The sequence below is a fragment of the Tursiops truncatus genome, chromosome 20, assembly GCF_011762595.2.
Source record: "Tursiops truncatus isolate mTurTru1 chromosome 20, mTurTru1.mat.Y, whole genome shotgun sequence".
Lineage (NCBI taxonomy): Eukaryota > Metazoa > Chordata > Mammalia > Artiodactyla > Delphinidae > Tursiops > Tursiops truncatus.
Window position 1 is genome coordinate 33,657,960 of NC_047053.1, and position 24,799 is coordinate 33,682,758.

Genomic DNA, 24,799 nt, shown 5'->3' on the forward strand with positions numbered 1-24,799 from the left:
GTTTTTTATTTTATTTATTTATTTATTTATTTGGCTGCGTTGGGTCTTCATTTCTGCGTGAGGGCTTTCTCCAGTTGCGGAGAGCGGGGGCCACTCTTCATCGCGGTGTGCGGGCCTCTCACTATCGCGGCCTCTCCTCCAGATGCGCAGGCTCAGTAGTTGTGGCTCACGGGCCCAGTTGCTCCGCGGCACGTGGGATCCTCCCAGACCAGGGCTCGAACCTGTGTCCCCCGCATTGGCAGGCAGATTCTCAACCACTGCGCTACCAGGGAAGCCCTAGATTTCATTGTTTTTAATTTCATTAGGCGGCTGCTTAAGAGCTCATATTAAGAACAGAAATGTCATTTCTGACATTTTCAGGTTTACTTGTGCTTGCGTTAATAGAAGTATTATCTTAATTTTTTAAGCTACTTTCTCAAATTGTGAATTGAGTTTAAATTAGTTTAAATAAAATTTAGTTACCATCTTGGCAGTGTATTTGAATAGCTCTTTGTCTCACCTGCACTCTTATTTCAAACCTATTGTTGCCTTAATGGAGAAAATGCTATTTATAGGAGTTTACTGAGCTATGAAACGAAGGTTTATCTTGTTTTTCAGGAGCACGAGAAACAGACTACCCCGCAGGAGAAGAGCTTTCAGAATCCGGACAAGTAGACAAAGCATCTTTATGTGGAAGCATGACAAGCAATAGCTCAGCAGAGACAGACAGCCTGTTGGGAGGCATCACGGTGGTTGGTTGTTCTACAGAAGGTGTGACAGCAGCTGCCACTTCCCCTAGTACCAACGGAACATCTCCAGTGATAGAAAAACCACCAGGTATGTCTGTCCTCCTTAGATACCGTCTGTATAGAGTCTGAGCCTGTCCCAGATGCCTCATTATGGACTAAACTTAGACCTTAAAGTAACAAGGATGAAAGAGCTTGAAAGAAGATCGAGTGATGAATGTTAAATGAAATCAAGAATCCTCAGTCTTATTACATAGTGTGGAGGAAAAGGGAGTAGCAGAGTGGAATTCTATAGAGGGGGTTTGTGTGTGGGGAAATTATTGGAAGAAAAGCTCAAACTTAGGATCGTTAGCATGTTTTATTTATTTTGTAGAAAAGGAAACAGAAAATAGTGAGGTTGATGAAAATGTTCCAACAGCAGAAGAAGCAACTGAAGCTACAGAAGGCAATGCAGGGTCAGCTGAAGATACCGTGGATATCTCCCAAACTGGCGTGTACACAGAGCATGTTTTTACAGATCCTTTGGGAGTTCAAATCCCAGAAGACCTCTCACCAGTATATCAGTCAAGGTATACAAATGGGTTAACAATTTAGGGAACCAGATAAGTGCACACATAAAAGGAACCAAAATGATCTCAAGCAGTCAAAATATTCCTACTATTTGACGTTGTTGTGGTAGATTTAGATGTTATTACTTACTTCAACTATGTCTTCATCTTTTCCTTCCATTGCATTCTCTCTAGACATATTTTTTCACCCATTTGTTCTCTATTCCTTCCAACTTAAAAAAAACTTACTTATAAGGTATATTAGTCAAAATCGTCCCAGTCATTTTCTCTTTTGGTATGATTTTTTGTTAATTGTTGTACTCACTGTCTTCTATTCTGTTAATAACTCTCTGCCATTTTAATCCCTTCTCCTACTCTCACACCCACTTTGTCAGTGAAATTGGCCATTTAAATTTAAATTTCCCATGTGGGTTTCAATGACCCTTTTTTTTTTTTTTTTTTTTTTTTTTTTTTTTTTTTTTGCGGTACGCGGGCCTCTCACTGCTGTGGCCTCTCCCGTTGTGGAGCACAGGCTCCGCACACGCAGGCTCAGTGGCCATGGCTCACGGGCCCAGCCGCTCCACGACACGCGGGATCCTCCCGGACCGGGGCACGAACCCGTGTCCCCTGCATCGGCAGGCGGACTCTCAACCACTGTGCCACCAGGGAAGCCCAGAAAACAATTTGTTTTAGATTCTTCCTTTGAAAATAAGGGCCATTTAGCAAATTCTTTAATTTTCTTTCTTGCCTTCTCTAGGCCTTATAGAAAGCTGATGGGAGTCTATCAAAACTGGAGTCTTTTTACAATTTAATATTCTTCCTCTTAATGAATAGAGCAACCAGGTGTCTCTTAACATTTAATTGTTAATTTAAGAATAAAGTTATCTTTTTGGACTTACTGATTTGTTTGTCTGTTTTGAATTTGATATCCCAGTTATGCTTTTTTTTTTTTTTTTTACTAAATGTCCTCTGACAGTCCAAAGAATGAAGGTTTTGGGGTAGAATACAAGCATGTTTCAGCTTATTAATTTATTTTAGCAAATTCTTTATAATTCACCCTCGTGTGTGTGTGTGTATGTGTGTGGTTTTTAAACAAACTATCTCTCCTCTTTCTCTCCCCACAGAAGAAACTCATAAAATTCAAAATAACTGTAAGGGAGAACCTTAACTATAGTCTGGATATTCACTGTTATATTTCATCACCGTGTCTTAACTCAGTTCTCTGTACCTTGAGCTTCCTAGTATCTTAATGTTACTTCTGGAACAATTGCTGAAATATATGTATTTATATTTCTTTCATTTCTTTCTTATCTCTCCCTCCCCCCTGCACCTCATTGCCTTGCCTCTCTTCCTTCCTTCCTTCTCCACTTTCTCCCTCCCTCCCTCCCTCCCTCCCTCCCTCCCTCCTTCCCTCCCTCTCTCTCTCTTCTTCTCTTTCTTTCTTTCTTTCTTTCTCTCTCTCTCTCTCTCTCTTTTTGAAATGTTTAATATAAGCATTTAACTTTGGCTTTACTGGAATTTAGTGTTCGATTATTTGATTTTTTTTTAAACTGTAAACTAAAATATAGAAATGATCAATTCCTGAAAACTGTAGCTAAACATATTCAGATTTTTTTCCTTTGTCTCACCTTTTCCAGTAATGACTCAGATGCATATAAAGATCAAATATCAGTATTACAAAATGAACAAGACCTGATGAGAGAGGAAGCCCAGAAAATGAGTAGCCTTTTACCAACTATGTGGCTTGGAGCTCAGAATGGCTGGTAGGTACCAACTCTTTTAATATTAGAAATCTTTAGTCTTTCATTTTTGCTTTTGAAATCAGAAGATAACTAAAATGTGGTACATACAAATACAAACACAAAGTGCTTATTAAAGCAAAGAATTTTATATACGCACAATTTTGAGGTTATGTTGCAACTGCCTCATAAACTGGACTTTGACTTGCATTGGTTCTGAATGGTAAACCATATGTTTGTCACAGGATGTTCCTTTTATATAATATTCTTGGAAAAAGAGGTAAATAAAACTTTAAAATCTGGGTGATCTAGAAATAGGAGCTCCTGAACAACAAAAGGTTTATATAAGCTAGAGTGTGTTCAGGGAATATCAAGGATTAAACAATCTCTTTGGCTTCAGGAGGGCCCAATTGTAAACATAACTTCTAGGAAAACCAGGACAAATCAGAGTCTGAAAGCTTAGGAGATGATAACAGACATTATAGGACTTTGTAGTCGTGTGGGGAGTCTTACAGACTTGTGCTTCTCCTGAGGTTAAACAGGATCACTAGTACATCTTTCCCATAAAGGTCTCACACTACAGAATGAAGGTTTGGCACGCTTTTTCTTTGAAGGGTCACATAAGAAATATGTTAGGTTTCGTGGCCATATGATCTTTGTAGCAACTTCTCAACTATGCTGTTGTGGTGCAAAAGCAGCCGCTGCATTGAAGTGAACTGGTGTGGCTATGTTCCAATAATAATAAAACTTATGAACACTGAATTTCATATGTCTCGTATGTCATGAAATACTCTCCTTTTGATTTTTTTCCAACCGTTTAAAAATGTAAAGACCATTTTTAGTTTGCATAGTGTACTAAGACAGGTAGATGGCTAGATTTGGCCTATGGGCCTTAGTTTGCCACTCCCTGATGTAAACCACTCAGTCATCAGAAAGCTCAGTGTGGTAGAAAAGTAAGATTATTTTTTTGAAAAGGTTTCTAGCCAAGGATTCTGAAGTATGGGGTAACCTGAGACTAACTAACCAGGCGTTAGTTCTGGCTTTTCATTCTTTGTATGTTTCTGTTTGCTTAAGCAGCTTATTTCTCTGCTTTAGGCCTACGCTTACTCTCATTATTGTTTTTTCCTAAAATTTTTATGTTACTCTTCTTTCCTTCTGAAAGAACTTTGTGTTCATTATTAGATATAAACAACTACTTGATGTTCCCTATGCCTTACCAGTCTTGATTTTGTTCTTGCAGTTTGTATGTCCATTCATCTGTAGCCCAGTGGAGGAAATGTCTCCATTCTATTAAACTTAAAGATTCGATTCTCAGTATTGTGTAAGTTTTATTTTAGAAATTCTTCCATTCAAAAATATGTATTTTGGTATAAACTAGATTCTAAGACTATTAAAGTTAACATGTGCTTCATGACTAAATCAGTATCCATATTTTTTTGTAACCCTCTTTATGAGTGAGATTGAAACTCTAACTAGGAAGTAAACTGGAGAACTTTAAGTATAAGAGAAAACTTGCCAGGTTGATTCCTCACCATACTGAGAGTTCTTTAGTACTTTGGGGGAGAAAACCAATTAAACCCCATTAATTTATATTTGTTTTAGAGTATTCTTTATACTTTGTGAATATGTTGATTGGGGCATTGATTTACTAGTCCTTTCCTGTATGTTGACTATCAAAAGTCAGTTTGTCTGTTAGGTCCACAGAGCTGACTCTGTTAGTTCTACTTGGGGTGTGTGTCTCTGGTCTGTGGACCTTTTGTTGGTAGTCTGTGATGGGAGGAGGAACTTGGGCTAGAAAGTGAAACAACTGAGTCACCACACATGCTTTTTATTTAGTTGAGCTGACATTTTCATAGCAAGACTTTCTCAGTGAAGAAAAGAATGATGTTCATTTAGGTTCTCGTGTAAGCTCCTAATACATCACAGACTGGTCTTCTGAGAAACTCTGAACTAGCTCGGTAGCATGCAGTGTCTTCCATATTCCCAGATGAAGAGTTCTAAAATCCCCATTCCTGTTTGCAGACATGTGAAAGGAATTGTGTTAGTGGCCCTGGCTGATGGTACCCTTGCAATCTTTCACAGAGGAGTTGGTGAGTTGTTATGAATATATAACATGTGTGCTAATTTGTTGCTTTGCAAGAGCATTTTCAAGCAGATTGGCTTCTTATGTTTTAAAGAAATCATACTTAATAGGAGAAAGAATAAAGGTTTAAACTGAATACTAACCGTGTATGACATCAGTGAGTATGTGAGTTCTTGCCTGCAGACATACATTAATAGTATACCTCGGTGAAAACCTGTTTACCATAATGAGCAAATAGTCCTCGTGGTCCTCTTATAGAATGTGCAATGGAGGTATATGTTTTTCACTCATATACTTATGCAGTTAGGAGAAATTTAGTGAGAGGATATGTTTTCTTTTGCCCAGTATTTTAAAAATAATTTGTAACCACTTACATTTGGGATGTTTTTAAAAAGAATTTTTAATTGGGTAAGGTTTAATCATTTTCATGTTACGTTCTTTATATTCTTCCCCTTTAAACCAGTGTTTCTACCATCTGCACACAGAAGGGTGGTGGTGTCAGAAAACTGCCTTGAGTGAATTAAATTAAGGGAATTGAGCGTGTAACTCCTTGGTACATGTATCAAACAAAAGTGATATTTCATTTCCTACCTACTAGAATGGTAGATCAGGGAAATATTATACAAACGTAGATCCACTAAATTCAGATTTTCACAAGCCTTTTCCCAAAGTCTCATGTCCTTTGGGGCCTCAAGAAGTGTGAGGTAGATGATAGGCAGGTGCTAGAGGTTGCTGGTTAATGACTCCATAACAAAAAGAGAGGCCTCCGTTTTACCTTGTTCAGGCCCTTTTATAGACTATCTGGGTTTAATCCTCACAGCAACTTAAGAAGAAAATTCTATTGTCATCCTCACTTTATAGATGAGGAAACTGAGGCACAGAGTATTTTAGTCACTTGTTCATGGTCACTCAACTAGTGAGTAGAAGAACCTAGAAAAAATGGAATAATAAATATTTTGGTAAACTGAATCCAAAATTATATTGAACAAGATAAACAAAATACATTTACTAAGGATACATGTAAAGTCCTACATTTGGGTTCAGAAGAGTAGATGGAGGAGATAGGTCTGAAGAGTGATATCAAACTCAATACGAGTTAACATCCTAAGCCTCATAGAAATTAGAGTCCAGAGCAGGGCTGGTGATAATCCTGCTCCACTCTAGTAGATCAACATTAAATGGATCTGGACAAAGCGGAGTTAGGATGAAGACTCCATGAACTGTGGTGTGCTTGGTTTTGAAAGGAGAAGACAGGGCGGTAGCAATGAAGTGGGACTGGATTTATTCTGTGTTTCCATTAGGCAAAGCTATAGATTAATGAGTGGTTACGTACAAGAAGGCAGGCAGACTTTAGCTAGGTATGGGGAATATTTTTAAGACAATTATAGCTTTCTTACAATGGAACAGCTGCTTTGTGAGGTAGTATGTTTTCTTTCACTGAAATTGTTCAAGCAAAGCAAGCTTACAGTGGTTGGTTCTCATTTGTATGTATTTCTGTCATCACTAAAATTATAGTATGCATAATTCCTAAAGTGTTAGCAATGCATTGCCCTTGACTTCTAGCCAAGAAGATATATCAAAATGCAAGTGAGCGAGAGCAGTATTATCCCCAAAATAACCTTAAATCCATTCTAATTCTTAAAATATTATTATAAACAGGTAACTTATAACTGATTTATCACATCACTGCTGTTGAGAGCATGGGGGTCCAGGTACTGGGTGACAGGTTGAACCATATGACCTTTGAGGTCTCTTCCAACTTTGCAGTTTATAGAACAAAAGAACTCAATCTCTGTAAATATACACTGAATACATGGTATCCGGGGGATGCTTCATCAATAAATTTAATTACACACCCAAATAGAATGTTTCTTGAATTAAAATTGAGTAAAAGGTAGTGTGCATAAACTAATCATCTGTTTCTTATTTTAAAGACGGGCAGTGGGATTTGTCAAACTATCACTTGTTAGATCTTGGACGACCTCACCATTCCATCCGATGCATGACTGTGGTACATGACAAAGTTTGGTGTGGCTATAGGAACAAAATTTATGTGGTTCAGCCAAAGGCCATGAAAATAGAGGCAAGTTAACCCATGTTTTCTGTACCTAACTGAATTTGTATTACCTGAAGACCCTAAGGCTTAATTATTTTCTTCTTTAGAAATTGTTATCTGAATCTGCGTGTTTTGGGGTACTCCGGTGGTATTTTGGATGAATTCTCAGCTTTCTGTGTTACTTAACTTCTCCTTCTGCTTTTGACTATGAGTAGGGGAAGTGGTTTTTTAAAAAGGAAGGAAGATTCACACATGAATGACTAAATGTGTGTCTGAGTATCCGTGGATGCATACATGTATTATTTGAATACATGGTTCTTGAAATGTTTAGTTATGTAGAGGTGATCTGAGAGCAGGACCCTCAAGTCTCCCCCACTACTCAGTGTGTATCCAGGCAAATCCGTATATGTGTCACAGACTGAGGAATAATATTGCAGTGGGAATTTGTTGTAAAAACAAAAACCTCTTAGCATTAGCATTGTTTTCTTAAAGTTTTGCCACAATACATAAATTTATTCTAATTGTTTAAGAAAAGAAAAACAGTAGGAAATTTTTAAGATGAAAGTTCTGTCCCAAATCCTGTTCCCAACCCTAGAAGTTCCATTTGGCCTTTATGTTTTAGATGTATTCCTTACATGCGGATATCTATACACACACATACAGCATTGTAAGTTCCTTTTTGTCTAATTATAAACAGGATCTTATTTTGTGTATTGCTCTGTAACAATACAAAATCCTGAGGTTAAATTCAATCTTTTTGTTGAATGCTGTTACATAGAATGGATGTGTCAGCATTGCTTTCATAAGTTGATATCCTACACAGTGCTGAAATCCAACATCCTTTGGTTCTTCTTCATTTTGTTTTGCAGTCTAGGATAATAGCAGTTGTGTATGTAAGAGTAACATATTTGGGCTCCTCTTTTAATATATAGTCTGCCAAATTATTGTGCAAATTTGCACAGTTTTTAAACACGAACTCCTACATAATAAAAGTAACATTGTGATTGAACAATCTTTTCTAGAAATCATTTGATGCACACCCCAGGAAGGAGAGCCAAGTGCGGCAGCTTGCCTGGGTGGGTGATGGCGTGTGGGTCTCCATTCGTTTGGATTCCACACTCCGTCTCTATCATGCACACACTTATCAACATCTGCAGGATGTGGACATTGAGCCTTATGTAAGCAAAATGCTAGGTAAGCTTCTAAAGCATTTTATCTTTGTCAGTCAAAGAAAATGGTTTATTTTTAAATGGTCTCAAATGCTGGGTTGAACCAATGAGTAAGTTGCCTCAGGAATAGTGAGCTCTTATCACTGAAAGAGTCAGGCAGATGCTCCATCTACCCTGTGGTTCTTGACAGAAACTTGGGATCATTTCTGACTCCTCTCTTGTTCCCCACATCTAACCCATCAGCAGGAACTGTCAAGTCTTCCCCCAGAATATCTTAAATCAGTTACGTCTTTTGTCTTGTTTTGACCACACCATGCAGCTTTCGGGATCTTTGTTCCCCAACCAGATATTGAACCCAGGCCCTGGCAATGAAACTGCTGAGTCCTAACCACTGGACTACCAGGGAATTCCCTTAAATTAGTTACATCTTTATATCTACCACTATTCCCACAGGCCAGGTCACCATTCTTTCCTCCCCAGACGACTATGAGCCTCTTAACTGGTCTTCCTATCTCCACTCCAGTCAGCTTTCTGCATAGTAACCAGTGTGCAGATATCACTGAGACATACCTCCACTTATGTAATGCCAGCCACTTTCAGAATATTCTTGTCTTTAGGTGAGATGACATTTTGTGACATTATCAGAAGAACTTAAATGGTCTGGACCTCTCTCCTTGCTCACTCTGTTCTGCCCACACGGACCTAAACTCAACAAGTTCTTTCCCATTTCAAGGCCCTCACATGTGCTGTATCCTCTGTCTGAGAAGTTTTTCTTAGTCCCTTTTTACTTGGCTTTCAGGGCATAGCTTATATGTCACATCCAGAAGAGACCTTTCCTGATCTCCCAGTTTTATTTAGGACCTCTTATACTTTTTCTTCATGGGCTTATCATTACTGTGGTTGTACCAGTATCATACATACTGTCTCTCTCCCCGACAGAACTTAATCTTCATGAAGGGCAGGGACTATCTTTGGTTTGTCCCTTGCAGTATCCTTAGCATCCCAGTCCAGTGCTGTATGACTATTAGCGATGTCACAAATGATTTCTTTATGAAGAGAGGTTGAACCGCATCAGTGGTTTTTAACTTTTTTAGAGTCGTCGCCCTCAGGAAACCTGATGTGCCCTCTCCCTTGAATCAGCCATATATACACATAGACATAAACTAATTTCAGGAATGTACTTTGCCCATAAGTTAAAGATCTCTAGCTTAGACTATTTAAGGTTCCTTCTAACACTGTGATTCTATGATCATACTCTCATTTCTAGTAAGTAGAACTTATGAGTAACTAGATGCTGTTTGTCTTAAATGTATTATCTGTTTAATAATTTTGCCTCTCAAATCCCTGAAAATAAGATCAGTTTTAAAATTCCCTTGAAATAAAAAAGTGCATTTATTCTTCCTAAATTACATGCATATGGTATCCTAAAATTTCTAAACTGCTTTAGACTCAAATATATAAACAAGGAAAGAATATAGGTTTTGTTAGCAAAGATTGTTTCTTACCTGTGAAAAGAAAATTAAGGCAAGCAAGAACTCTCTCCGTTTATAAAATGGAAGGACATTTAATTTCCCCAATCTAGTAAACTGTTTTTGTTGAGGTTTTTTTGTTTTGTGTTGTGTTTTGGTTTGTTTGGTTTGGTTTTGCAGCTCCTTAAGTAAATCCTGTATCATATTTCCTGATCCACAGCATCTTCCTTCTGAATGATAATGTAATGCCAGCCACTTTTAGAGTTTTCTTTTTCCATTAACCGTGAATTGTCAGATAGATGATAAAGCCAAACGAGCGTTCGCCTTCATTGATGTGCACCTTCTTCAGGAAACATCCAACTAGCTCTGGTCACATTTCCTCTCTGCTATATTAGTCCAGCTACTCTTAGGGACTTGGAACCTAAAACATCATCTGCTCTAGTTTTTCAATAAAATGTCTTCTCTCCCGTCATACAGGTACTGGAAAACTGGGCTTCTCTTTTGTGAGGATCACAGCTCTTATGGTGTCTTGCAATCGTTTGTGGGTAGGGACAGGAAACGGTGTCATTATCTCCATCCCATTGACAGAAAGTAAGTACGTTTTTAGGTAACTGTCACAGGAGAGTTGTGGGGAACAGCCTTGTCTGGAATTCAGGTAGAAGGAATTGTTTAGTTACTGGCAAATCTGTGGTAATTCAGAAAGTCAAACTGATGGCAGAGATCTAACTATTGTTCCTTCACTCTTTCTATGAAATTTATAGACTCTAGCAAGTATATCAGGACCAATATTTACAGTTAAAAGTTTTTCATTGTGAGAAACTCTTTCTCATTTCAGGAATCATGGTCCTGTTTCATCTCAAATAATTGTTGATGTCCATTTTTTCTTTCAGCTTTATTGTACTAGTATCCAGAAACATTACCTAACTATCTAATACCCTAGTTTTCCATATCTCTGTGGCAGTTAGTTTAGGATATTCCATTTGGCTTAAGAGTTGTGGGAGAAGTTTCTTAGGAGGCCAGCAAATCCTTCCTGACATTGGAGACAAGACATCTACCTCTGTTTGAAAAAATGTGAATAATATGTACATTGTATGTTTTTTATATTTGCTTCATTATTATTATTTTTGTGAACAAAATGTGCATTGTATGTTTTTCATATTATGTTCCATTACATTGATCATTCATTAAATAAGTGTTTTTGTGCTGCAGAATTCATGGGCAGGGAATGATTTGAAATAAAAGTGCAATAAGTCCATAAAATAAGTCAATAAATAAACACCTCAGAATTTTCAGGGGAAAGGAGGAGGACTGGATGGTGGTATATCTGGAGCCTTTAAAGAACCTAAATTCTTTTTTTTTTTTGGCCACACCGCGAGGCTTGTGGGATTTTAGTTCCCCAGCCAGGCAGAGAACCCGTGCCCCTGGCAGTGGAAGCAAGGAGCCCTAACCACTGGACCACCAATTTAAAGAACCTAAATTCTTAATCCCAGCTGTATTTTCTACTACAACAACTTATAAATCTACATGTTTAGATCACTTCTTATATCTTAAGAGATTCCAGGATCCCCAGAGTTCATTTCAGTTCTTTACAGACCAGAGTTCCATTTTAGCATAGTTACTTGCACGGGATTTCTTAAAGAAAAGGGGGAAATATTAGCATTTAGAAAATGTTCCCCAGTTAGTTCTCATTCACCTAAATTGCTTTATAATTAAGAAAAGCAAAATCACAGTAAATAAATTGTCCTTTTTGAGCAGAGATATTCTTTAGAGGCTTTGGTAAGAACTTTGTGTGTTTCTTGGTATTATACCGAGTTGGATTTTGTTAATTTAGTTAGGAGTTTTGAGCTCCTGAGTTGCCAGATAGAAGACGCTGAGAGTGGCATCTCATAGTAATCCTTCTCCTCCCTGTCATGCACCTCTCCATGTCCCCTTTCCTCCTTTCTCACTTTAGCCGTAATCCTCCACCAGGGACGTTTACTGGGGCTGAGGGGTAAGTGCAGATCCTGAACCACACTCTTCTTTCTGGCTTCTCATGGCCACCGTGAGGCCGTTCTCACGTCTCTAGATACCCTCTTGAATGTTCCTAAATGTCATCCACTTGCAGTCACTGCATTGCAGCAGGTGTTTTTTTGTTTTTGTTTTTTTTTTAATGTTTGTTACGTGGCCTCCAAGCTACTGCTCAGCAGCTTAGTCTGTTTATCATCTTTCGTTGCAGCTGACCTTTCTTTCAGACTTTGTTTCCCTCCAATAAAAACACGAAACATCTCTGAAAACTGTCTTTAATCTACATTGTTTACTCCTGTTACCAATCATGTTTCTTTCATTTACTTACTGGTCCATGGAATGGGGATGTTTTGTGAGTCTGGTCATTCTAAAATAATTCAGCAAACGATCAGTCTGGTGTAAATAAAGGCTACTCTGTTGTACTGGATGGATCCTTTTAAACACAACTTTTTACTGCCCCTCAAGGGAGATATTCTTACCACAAGGGAGAAAAAAATCAAAAGATAAACTATAAAAATTCTGCTAAAAAATATACCTATTCACTTTAAGCTATATAACTGGTTAGTTTTCTAAAATGAGGATTAAAAAACAAAACAGACATACCTAAGAAGTAAACTTAGCTATTGCTAGACTGGCAAAATCCCCTACTCCATTTACTGAGAAACTTAAAAATAACTAGCATGCTGTATATCTTTTTTTTTTTTCCAGCTTTGTCTTGAGTTGGCATTGCTGCCCTTGTTTTATCTCAACTGGCTGTAGCTTTTAGATAATATCATAAGGATTAACCAGTAATCTCTTGCATCATGACTGTTTTCTAGGGGAAAATATTTGGTGTTTGGTTTTCTATTATAGCAAATAAAACCTCAGGAGCATCAGGAAATCGTCCTGGAAGTGTCATCCGTGTATATGGTGATGAAAACAGTGATAAAGTGACACCAGGGACATTTATACCCTATTGTTCAATGGCACATGCACAGCTTTGCTTCCATGGGCACAGGGATGCTGTGAAATTCTTTGTGGCAGTCCCAGGTGAGTTAGATTATTCTATTGAGAAGTTGTATGTCCAGTTGACTGTTGAACAATGTGCATTTGAACTGCACTGATCCACTTATACACAGATTGGTTTCAGTAGTGAACGCTACACTGCTACATGATCCATGGTTGGTTGAATCTTTGGATGCAGATTGTGGACACAGGAACCATGAATATGGAGGGCTGACTATTAATTTCACTCAGATTTTTGACTGCGCAGAGGGTCAGTGCCCCAACCCCTGCATTATTCAAGGGCCAACTGTAATTGTCTGTCCCTTGGTTCCTCTACCTAGTCTAATACTAAGTACTGAAATGACAGATAACTCCAGTATAACGCATGAAATGTTCTATAACGGAGGTATGAATAAAGTGCTATAGAGATACTTGATAGAAGCTGTTTTGGAATCTCTCCTCTACCCCAAAAACAAACTTGATTTTAGACTTCTTTACTTTTGAAAAGCAATGGTACTATTTTGTCACTGCAGAATGCCGAAAATGGTTTTGGCCTCATAAAGGAAATTTCTAGAAAGAAGTCCCTATCATCAAGGCTGTATTCAGGAAGAGATGGAAAATGTGCTCTGATACCTTTAGCGCTGTGCCAAGAAACAGCAGGAGTCTGGGGTTCTGGGCCTTTACCACTTGCCTTGTTGTCTTGAGCAAATTGCTTAACCTCTGATACTCATTTCTTTATTTCCTAAGTGGATGTGATTAATATCTGCTCTGCCAACCTCATTTGTTGTAAAGATTAATTAAAGGGCTTTGGGAACTATAAAGCACCATCCAGATGAAAGGTGGCAGTGATGACGTCCAGTGAAAAATGTTCTGTCCCTTGAGAATACTAAAGTGATGTTACTGATCGTCTGTAAGCAGGACCTATGTTTTGGATTTTTTTTCCCTGTAAGAGGCAAGTTTAGGAGTTAGACAAAGTTCAAATCTGGCTTTGCCACACCAACTGTGTGATGTTGGACATGGTGGTATCTCAGTGTATTAGTCAGGGTTCTGCCAAGGAACAGAACCAATAGGGTATGTGCGTGTGCGTGTGCGTGTGTGCGTTCGTGTGTGTGTGTGTGTGTGTGTGTGTGTATGAGAGAGAGCAAGCGAGCGAGTGCAAAGAGGGGGAGGGAGGGAGAGAGAGATTGATTTAATTTAAGGAATTGGTTCATGTGATTATGGGGGCTGGCAATTTTGAAATCTGCAGAGAAGGCTGGCAGGCTGGAGGCCTAGGAAAGAGCTGATGTTTGCAGCTCAAGTGTAAAGGCAGCCCGGAGGCAGAATTCCCTTTTCCTTGAGGGACCTCTCTTTTTCTCTTAAGGCCTTCAGCTGATTGGCCTACCCACATTATGGAGAGTAATCTGCTTTACTCAAAGTCCACTGATTTAAATGTTCATTATTTCTAAAAAAGTACCTTCACAGCAGTATCTAGACTAGAGTTTGAGCAAATGTCTCGGCACCAGAGCCAAGACATTTGACACATAAAATTAGCCACTATAATTTTTCCCAAGGATGTTCCAAAGATTAAATGATTAAATGTATATAGTATAGGGTTGGCATATGGTACCCTAACCAATTATTCAGTATTCTTAACAACATGGTAATGAACTTCTTGAAATGTACATGTATATTTTTGTATAGTTATTTCCTCAGAATAAACTTATAGAAATGGAATTTTTTTTAAATTTATTTTTTGGCTGCGTTGGGTCTTAGTTGTGGCACGTGGGATCTTTCGTTGTGGCTCATGGGCTCTTGTTGCAATGCGCAGGCTCCTCTGTAGTTGTGGCATGCGGGCTCTCTAGTTGTGGCATGCAGGCTGCAGATTATGTGGGCTCTGTATTTGTGGCGCAGGGGCTTCAGAGCATGTAGGCTCTGTAGTTGTGGCGTGCAGGCTCAGTAGTTGTGGCACATGGGCACATGCCCTGCGGCATGTGGGATCTTAGTTCCCCGACCAGGGATCGAACCGGCGTCCCCTGCATTGCAAGACGGATTCTTAACCACTGGACCACCAGGGAAGTTCCTTTTCTTGTTTTTTTTTTTTTTTTAAAAATAATAATGCCATAGAGTCCCCTTTGAGTCTCCTTTATATTTCTCTAATCCCCTTCCCTTCCTTCCTTCCTGTCCATCTATAACCACTATCCTGAAGTTGAAATTTATCCTTCTGCCCATGTTTTTGTATTTTTACTACATTGGAACATATCTATAAACAATATATAGTATTTTTTGTATTTTTAAGTCTTATGTTACATATATATTATTCTGCAAATTATTTCTCATTTTTGAGATTTGTTAATATTTATGCATAAAAATCTAGTTCATTCATTTAACCATGGTATTCTAATATCTGAATAAATATGCTACCTTTTATCCATTCTCCTATAGATCAACTTCTAGGCTTTTTCTCTGTTTTCCCTCCACTATTAAAAAACAGTACTGCAGTAGACCTTCTTGTGCATATGGGAGAGACTTTTCTGTTGGGTATAAATCTGGAAGTGGAATTGGCAACATTGTTGTTTGTTGGCCAGTTGGCCCTAAGGATTAAACCATTCAGGATGGCCTTAATATCATACCACTGTGCTCTTGCTTCTGTGGCAAAACTAACTAGTCTGCTAACAGAAGTTATCTCTAGCAGGCTTGATTTCTTCTAGAGTATAATTGAATAACGCATGAATGAGGCACTGTGAAAATAAATCAAACTGTCCTATCCATGTCCAACATAAATTGTCTATAAAGTGTTTCACATCATGGGACTCTGTCCTGTTATCACCTAAAGGCGTGGTCTGTGTAGTTCGACCAAAGGACAGCAGACCTGGCAAGAAAAAATACCCCACACTCATAGAGGTTATAGTGTCAATGATATTTCAAGGTTTCTCTCTATCATTTCATGCTTAAAGATTCTACATTAGAACTTAAATGTTAGAACAAATTACACATTACCCAGTAATTTTATTTGCATAATCTAAAAAATAAGATGTACTTTTCTTAAATATGAGGAAACCATGGATTTGAAATCAATTCAAATATTAATTATGAATATCCAAATTCATATGGCTTAAGTTGAAGACTTTTCTGTCTCTTACATAAACACACATGTACCCTTCCAGGGGAGAGATCTTTCCACTACCCCTCAGATAAAACAATGTATATTATAATAGTCTGAAGCAGGCAGCTAAGACCAGCCGAGCCACATATAGATTTCATACTGGATTCTGGACCTATTTCTGTTTTAGTACAAAATAGCTTTACTTGGATTTCAAATTGGGCTTTCATGACCTTTATAGATGTTTTCTGATCATGCAGAGGCTTCTAACATCCCTAGTACTTTGGCTGTATTAGAATGTACTTACCTTGTTCAGCTTTCTGAAAATATTCAGAAAAAATGAGTCTCTCCCACCCCAATCCTTGATAAGTAGTATTCACTTCTGTTCCTGTATACATAGGTCAAGTCATCAGCCCACAGAGTGGCAGCAGTGGCACAGATCTAACAGTTGACAGAGCAGGGCCATCTGCACAGGAGCCTGGCAGCCAGACACCCTTGAAGTCTATGCTTGTCATCAGTGGAGGAGAGGGCTACATTGACTTCCGAATGGGTAGGTCATTGCTTCTGGGGGCTTTGTTTCCACTGTTCCGTGATGTGGATTTTCACCCACAGTAAGCAAGAAACTCAGATACATGATTTCTAAGAGGTTTTCTTTGAACTCTTTACTTGGAAAATGATTTTATGTTTCCTTTTTTCCTACTTTCATGATTTTTTTTTTTTCCTTTTTATACCAAGGTGTGTTTATTTGAAGGAGCATTAGAAAACAGCAGGGTTTGGTCGTATGTTGAGGTATATGTGAAGAGCATATGGAGTCAGAAGGCCTTGGGGAAATCATTCAACCTCCCAGAACCTCAGTTTCCTCACCTGCAAAGTGGAGAAATAAAAATACTTCATAAAGTGTTGTTTGTAACCAAATTCATTTCATTTGTTCATTTTCTCACCTTGTAAACAATAATTAGCTACTGTGTACCTGTTAGCCTTGAGCATGAGATACAAAAACAAATCAGACAAAGTCTCCCTCCAGTAAGTTACAGAACAATACAGAGATAGAAACATGTTAATAAATTACAGTGTTACAGATGCTCTGATGGGGAGTAGTCAGTTTTTCCTAGGGGTAGGGGAAGAAGGAAGTCAAGAAATGATGCTTGAGATGACTCAGTACTGAAGAGCATGAGTCTGAAGAATTGGGGTGGGGATGGTATGGGGAAGGCTGGGGAGACTGGCATTCCAAGGTAAGAGATAGCTTGACCAAGGCTTAGAAATGTGAAACCACCTTAGCTGAAGAAAAACTACTTAAAAATGACTGGAACATGGAGTAGAAGCAAATATAAATTTGACCAGAGATAAATCTAGAAATGGAGGGAGGGGCTGGATTATAGAATGCCTTTATATACCTAATTAAGGAGTTTGCACTTTAAAGCAAAGGAAAATTATTGGAGGACTTTAAATAGAAGAGCAATATGATTATATGTGTGTGTAAATGGATTGGAGGTGTAAGACTAGAGGTAGGGAATGGGTTAGGAAAAAATAAATGAGTAAGGTAGAAACAGTAGGAGTAGACTAGCACTGTGATGGGGAATTGGTAACTGACAGAATGTGAAGGAAGAGGTAATGATCCATTTACTTAGAGTTAATGACTATCAGAACAGAAGCAGCAGATCTGGAGGGAGTGGAATGAGGAGTTCTGTGTTGGACATGTTGACCTTGGAGTGCATGGAAGTTGGGAGTTATCTAGGTGGAAGATGTCCACCGGGCTTTTGGGTATAAGGGTTTCATATCTCAGGAAGGATATATAATATGAGGACTACTGACACGCAGTGGTACTAAAAGTCACAAGGGTTGATGAGTTCACCCAAGGAGAGTATGTAGGGGCCAGAAGAAAAGGTTCTAGGATAGAGCCCTGCTTTAATACTGCACTTAAAGAATCATGAGTGCTTATGAAGGGATCTCAGAAAGAATGGCCAGAGAGGTTTCAAAGAAAACACTTGTGGAAGTGTCGTGCTTTGTAAACTGTGAAGCACTGTGATGTAAATTTATTTATTTGCTATAAATAAAGGAACCTTTTGGACTGGCCTAAAATCACAATGATTGAAAAAGTTTCTAAACGTAAGGCCTTAGAGAATATAATGTTGTAGACTGGTGACTAAAACTTCAGTTTTAATTCTGTTAAAAAAATATATATAAAATTTAAGGTCATATAAATGACAGTGTGCCACATGTAATTAGTTATAAACTAAAATTTCTGATGCAGAAGGCTTGTTGACACATTTTTAAGGCAGGGCTTTTAATGTTAAGGTTAGGAATGGTGATGTCAGTAGGAATGGAGTCACTTCAAAGTGAACTGACTGTTGGTGCAGAATTCCTTTATAGAGAGAGATGGCCTTCACTCGGCTGGATGATTTGGAACTTCTTCTTCGATTGCAACATGGTAGCCTGAACCATACTAAAGAGTATGTCAGTAAAATCTTTATGTGGTCTTTTCATTTCCACTAAAAATTTCTAAAAATTGCTTAACCAGGTTTGTCAGTATCTCTAGGTAATCCAGCATGAAAAGTAGAATTTGTCTTAAAGCATAGGTTGATTTTAATAGTAAGTATACTTTTTTAAAATTGAATTTGATCTCTTTTTTGTTCCATTTCCTTTTTCGTATCCTGTAATATTTTAGCTATGAGAAATTGATCTCAGTAGTCTCTTTCAGAAGTTAGGCAGTGAGGATTGTGACGCGTGGCATTTCTTTTACGGTGTTCTCTGAAATGGGCGGCAGACGAGTCTTATGCATGCTGCCCATGGACTAACCGTGAGTCTGATGTGCATCAGCCTGTATCTTCAAAATGCTTAACCGGACTCTCCGTTTCATCCACCAGGTGATGAAGGTGGAGAATCAGAGCTTCTTGGAGAGGATCTTCCACTCGAGCCTTCTGTCGCCAAAGCGGAAAGGAGTCACTTGATAGTGTGGCAAGTGATGTATGGTAGTGAGTGAACCCATAGGAAACAGGTGGCGACGGGGAAGCCATCTCTTCTGCATGGTTTATTTTCCCTTTTTCCCTTTATTTAATGCTCTCTTTGTGAAATAAGTTTCACCACATAATGTATGAGCATTCTTTTTCTGTTAACTATGCTATAAAACCTGTCCTACTGTAACAATACAGGAACTAGCTGTTTTACTGCACCAGTGTTATAGGCAATTTCAGTATATTATGAACAAATCAAAGAATGTTTACTTTCTGCAAACTGGTGAATTTTAGAAAGCGATCCAGTTGTGGTTCACTCTGCCACAGCTAATGTCACTTACTTCATTTGACGGGGCCACTGTTTAGCTGTCACTCATAATGAAATTCATGGAAACACTTGATAAATGAAACTGTACCATTAAGTACAATAGTAAAGTTTTCCCCTATGTATTATAAAATTGACACAAACTAATATCAGGTAGATTATCAGGATTTATCTAAATGTCCCGAGAGGGCTAAAAGCTAACTGTAAATTACTTTAACTTTCACTTTCAAATCTGACAAATCTTGTTTATATGGTATATAAAACTTTGTTTTCATCAGATTTTGCGGGGGGGGATTTTATATTAAAGAAATTAAGACTACACTATTTAAATAAAAGTTTCTTGTTTCTGACTTATTAGAGCTCTAAAGTTTATGAGGCCTGCTTCTCTGAATAGTCTGTTTTTTTTGTTTGCTTGTTTGTTTTTGAGACTAGTCTCGCTCATTTTCATACTGACATGTTTGAAAGGTTTATTATTTATAAGGCTTAGAAGATACACTTCAGCAATGGGAGGATTTTTTTTAAGGAAATTGTGTTTTGGATTTCTGTATCAATGGATGATGGTGGTTGGATGAGTTTTTTTCCGTGTAAAAAATTCACTTGTTTACCAGTTGTTCTTGGACTGCTCTTACCAGTTAGTAAGAGTAAAGCTGTAGTGGTGATGGAGTATGGCCTAATGAACTGAACGAGAGATTTAATTAGAAACGGTATTTTCCCTTGTTCTGTATAAAACTATACAACTGCCAGTACTTGATATTCTGTATGTAAATGGTATTTAAGCTTTTGTGCCCTTTTGAGATTAAAATGCCATCCTCAATGAAGAAGACTTTGAAGGAGAAGAAGACAAAATAGCATAAAGTAAAAGTTGACATTACAATCTTTTCACTCACAATGCCCATTTAAAAAATACAGTCCGGGTATAATTGATTTTCTTGTTTAATAAGTTTTAAAAAACCATTATGCTGCAGTTTTTTTCCCTCTCAGCCTTCTTGAAAATTTATGATTTATCATTCTTAATCCATTACTTTAAGCAAAACTAAATATAAGTTTAAGCACTGTCTTAAAATATGAGGTTATTGGACAAAGGCCCCCCAGTCATCGGAAGGACTGCTTCAGGAAAAGGAAACAACAGAAGTCTCAGATTGTCTAAGCATCCTTAAGGACCAATGACTTTTTTTCTGAACTGTAATGGAAAGATATTTGTAAAAAGTACTACCAGTGTCTTTTAAGCATATAGATGATTAGGCTAGATTATAAAGTACACAGGATTTAATGCGTCAGAGGAGGCCTTTGGATCCATTTGGCCACAGGTGTCTATAAGCACATTATGTACACAGTACAATTGTGGCCACTTTAGATGGCTAGGAGAAAAAAAACTTTGGTAAAAGCTGTATTAAAAGGATAATTTTTTTACTTGAGCTACTTAGTCACTTTTTTCAGGGCACCAAAACTTAGGTCACTTTTCTATAGCTTATAAGCTATGTTTTTATTTTATTTTATTTTATTTTATAAATCTGAGCCACTGTTGGCAATACCTTAAAAAAAAACCCCACTTATTAAATATTTTGGAGGAATGTTGTATAAATTCACAAAAAAGAGACACCAAAGTGTTTGGGAATTTTAATCCCAAGAAGTAAACATCCCAGAATCAGACCCCATGTACTGTTTGGTCTTTTACATGTTTCTATGACTGACTGTAATTTAGGAAATCAGGAGTTAAAGATGAAAAATGCAAACATGTTACAATGGTTGTTTATTGCTCTTTTTAAGCTTACCGGCTTTAACTTAAGGAATATAGGTGTGTAGTTATTTTATCTAAAATTGTCAGATATCTGTGGCCCTGTTTAACTTCAGGGACTAGAGAGTACAAAAATGTCTGTAAAATTTGTTTTAAGAGCTTGTCTTTATGTTTGTAATTTCAGTTAAATATTTTTTTGCAGATTGCTTTACTTCCACCTTTTCCCCCAACAATAGGCTTATATTCTTGTAGCGTTCACTTTGGTCAAGGTGGTAGCCTTAGGAAGAAAATGCCAAAATGTAAGCTTCTTGTAAGCAGCGAGTGGTTGGTGTAATTGCCTATAGCTACCACATCAGTGGTAAAGAAGAGGCTTGAGTACCTCAGGTTGGTCTCTCCATGTAAAAAAAAAATTACCCCTGTTGGAAGAAATAAGGAATACCTGAGAATTTTCTCATTCTGTTATGTTTGGGTTATGTGTGATGTTGAACCATGTGAAATTTCCGATGTTCAAACATGGCTGATTTACAAAAATGACAGTATCATATACATCAACGTAATACTCACTGCTCCATGCAGGTTCAAATCCCTATGAGGCAAAGGGATAATATTCTTTAGGAACTCAGTTTTGAGTGTTTTTTTCTAATTTGTGTGGATCTAAATTTTTAAAATAGGAATGAGTATCTTAATAGCTGCAGCTTGTTGAGAGTGTAAAACATTTTGAGTGCAAAATATGCAGCACATAACTTTTCACACGAAGCGTGTTTGCATAGAAAAGGTTAAGATATATTCTCTCAGTTTCTGTGTTGTTCATTTCTTGTAAAGGTCTTCCTGCGTGTGAGAATGGACCCTTTAACATAGGTTGCCTTAGTGACAAAACAAAGCAAAACAATTGTCTCATAATACTAACTGTCCTAAAGAACGTGTGTCTTGCAAATGCTGTGGAACTGAATATTTATTTCCTTGTGAGTATTATGACCATTACCAAAGGATTCAACCAGATTTAGGGCTCTTCTTAATTGATCATGTTGAGAAAGGGACTCGTTTGGGTCCCAGTTTGTACTAAGGGAAGAGAAGAGAAGAGAGAATTAAATGTGGAAATCATAAATGCTTTTCTAACAGGGTTATGCTATTTTGTAACACTAAATGTCTTGTCTTTTCTTTTAAAAAAATTAAGTTTTTATTATTAATTTTGTCATACACTTCTCAACACTTGAATATATTTTAGCCATTTTATGGTCTGAATTTGTTTTTTGTCCAGGACATTTTATTCAGAATTTTACTTGCCTCTATAATCTTAAAAATGGGTTCTAGAGGGTCCCACTTGCTGTTTCTTTAGAGGCTGATGCTTCATTTCTATGAGCAAAAAGCTCATTTAGCAATGTAGTTATTTCAGTATTTATTTCTATTATGGAATCCCTGGGGTTCAGAATGTAATAACTTTGTACATGAAATATATATAAATATGTATATGAAACACGTATGAGGAGTGTGTTTTGTTTTGTTTTTGCCTTTCCTAGGGGTCTGACCTGATTTATATTTGAAAGTCCAATAATCATCTCCCATCGAACATGTCATTTCCAAGGGTCAGGACTGTCGCCATTGGGCACTGGCTGAGGGTGAGCAGTGAGCAGTACATGAAGCACATGTTTGCTTGGCTCACGTGTTTAGGTGACATATGAATAATAGACAATAGGGCTTTCTGGAAATGTGGGCGAGCTGAGTAACAAGCCACACATGATACCAAGGCATACCATTTGCCAGACTACTCAGTAATAAGAGGCAGGCTGTAATGCAGATGTTACTAATACGGTGTGCTTATTGTGATCCATTTGCTTGGGAGAGACTCTGGAAGGAAGGATGATTATAAAACTACTCATGTGGTAGCACAGTGTGAATCCATATTCAGTACAGTGGTATTTAGTCTAATGCCATGTGCTTTGTTTACAAGGTTGTGGGGTTCTGACATGATAGTAGAAGTCGTCCTGATCGGCATGTGATAGGACAGTTCACTAGATGAAGGCACAGCCATCTCTCCAGTGAGGTTGGATGCTCTAGAATACAATGAATAGCCTGTCTCATCCCTACTCTACAGGACCTAACCTAACTGCCCCTCAGTCCTTTGGGGCCTGCTTGCGGCGCACGGGCCTCTCACTGTTGTGGGCTCTCCCGTTGCGGAGCACAGGCTCCGGACGCGCAGGCTCAGCGGCCATGGCTCACGGGCCCAGCCGCTCCGCGGCATGTGGGATCCTCCCAGACGGGGGCACGAACCCGCGTCCCCTGCATCCCCCTGCATCAGCAGGCGGACTCCCAACCACTGCGCCACCAGGGAAGCCCTGGAAGCTTTTTTTGAGCCTCATTTAATCGTGTTCCTGATTCAGCCAGTCTCTAGTGAGAGACTACAGTAACAGCGCAGGACAGCAAACGTTCATATTAATTTTACTGAGGGAACAGGACAGGAGCCCTGTAGTCTTACCTGGAACTGTAGCCCTCAGTCCCACCCAGTGGTGAGACTCTCTTTCCAAACTTAGTGGAGGGCTTCCCACCCACAGCTCAGGGTGGGCAGCAACTTCACAGAAAAGCTGCAGTTCTCAACCAGGCCAGGAGAGGGAGGTGTGGCCAAAATCACCCAGGAGCTAGTTCCAGAATGAAATTATTTCCTTCTTCCTCTCACCTCAGGAGTATCAGATTCTACTAGTGTGTTTGGTAAAACAGTTACCCTGGTGATTCTGATCCTTCTATTGGGAATAGCTGCTTAAGAGGAACTCAAGCAGCCCAGCTGGATTCACAAACATCTGTTTTCCAGGAGCACAAAGCTTCTTCATTCTTAGCCATTTATTGCCAGCACATGGTGACCTGCTAGCAGGTTCACCCCAGACTCAACCCAATGCTCTTTCCTTTTTGATTTATGGATAATTGAAGTTTAGGGTACTTTGAACTTACTGCTACATTAAAAGCTTAGAGGGAATATTTCATCTCCATTCATTTGGTAAGGCTATTTTTTTCATAGAAAAAACTATTACCTTTTAGTTGTTATGACTAGCTTGCATATGCATAACATCTACTAATTTTCTCAAGGTGTTTACTCCATAAATTCACAGGTGATCCACAGAGCCACCCTTCGGAGTATGTTATTGTCCTCAGGTGAACCAGAGGCCTAGCCACAGGAGGGGCCTTGCCCGTTGGTAAACAGGTCTAGCTGAGATAAGTGAAGTCCCAGGGTCCTCATATAATCAGAGGTAAAACCAGACTAACTCCACACTAGAGGCTACTGCAAGTGTGTTGGGAAAAGTATTAGATCCCAGATCAGGAGATTTGGGGTTAAGTCCTGAGTCTACTGTTCCCTAATTTTGCGACCCTTCACTAGTCACTTAACTATTCTGTTTCCTTACTATAAAAGGAGAGTAACATCCCACAGGGTTCTTGTGATGGCTTGATGAAGCAATGGTGTGATGGCAGTCGGCACATTACCTACCCCCACTAGGCACTCAACACCAGGCTTTGGCAGGTGGTCCCTACGTATCAGGTGTGTGAAGATGAGTAAGACACCTTCAAGGAGATTAGGGTAAGAGAGGAAAGTAGACACGAAAATGGTAAAGTGGAGTCAAGTATTATGGCCATTCATTGAGGCATTAGCTGAAAAATGATACTGGTATGGTGTCTCCTTGGCTATTTTGTAATGTGGTAAAAACAAGGGGAAAACTGTCTTCAGTCCTTATGTAGTACAGAATATTTTTATTTCCAGTCTTTTTATCAGTGTTCTAGACCTTGGCTGTCCTAAAGGAACTGTGTTAGGAAACAGAGTTACCTCAGGTCTATTGGACCTTTCAGGGAACGCCTTTCTCTCTTGCCCCGCCACTCCCCAATTGAAGGGAAACAAGTGTTCCATGAAAATTAAACACAGGAGGAGATCCATATTCTCTTTTTCATCTAAG

General features: G+C 38.5%; 1 protein-coding gene across 10 annotated transcripts in view; it reads left to right on the top strand.

Annotated features, from left to right (window-relative positions):
* The window catches only part of SPAG9 (sperm associated antigen 9), a 150,280-nt gene extending 127,935 nt beyond the window's left edge, over window positions 1-22,345 (top strand). For 5 of the 10 annotated variants that reach the window (XM_019944355.3, XM_019944357.3, XM_073797932.1 and 2 more), the window contains 12 exons: window positions 598-816; window positions 1,099-1,294; window positions 2,911-3,036; window positions 4,253-4,333; window positions 5,035-5,102; window positions 7,030-7,178; window positions 8,174-8,345; window positions 10,267-10,380; window positions 11,741-11,779; window positions 12,646-12,822; window positions 16,257-16,406; window positions 18,721-22,345. In XM_019944355.3, the coding sequence (XP_019799914.1) occupies window positions 598-816; window positions 1,099-1,294; window positions 2,911-3,036; window positions 4,253-4,333; window positions 5,035-5,102; window positions 7,030-7,178; window positions 8,174-8,345; window positions 10,267-10,380; window positions 11,741-11,779; window positions 12,646-12,822; window positions 16,257-16,406; window positions 18,721-18,836 (1,607 nt within the window). In that variant the 3' untranslated portion in view covers window positions 18,837-22,345. Of the gene's footprint in view, window positions 1-597; window positions 817-1,098; window positions 1,295-2,910; window positions 3,037-4,252; window positions 4,334-5,034; window positions 5,103-7,029; window positions 7,179-8,173; window positions 8,346-10,266; window positions 10,381-11,740; window positions 11,780-12,645; window positions 12,823-16,256; window positions 16,407-16,591 lie in introns of all 10 variants that reach the window. The other 5 variants (XM_019944356.3, XM_019944360.3, XM_019944358.3 and 2 more) reach the window with 4 other exon arrangements.
* The last annotated feature ends 2,454 nt before the right edge of the window (window positions 22,346-24,799 follow it).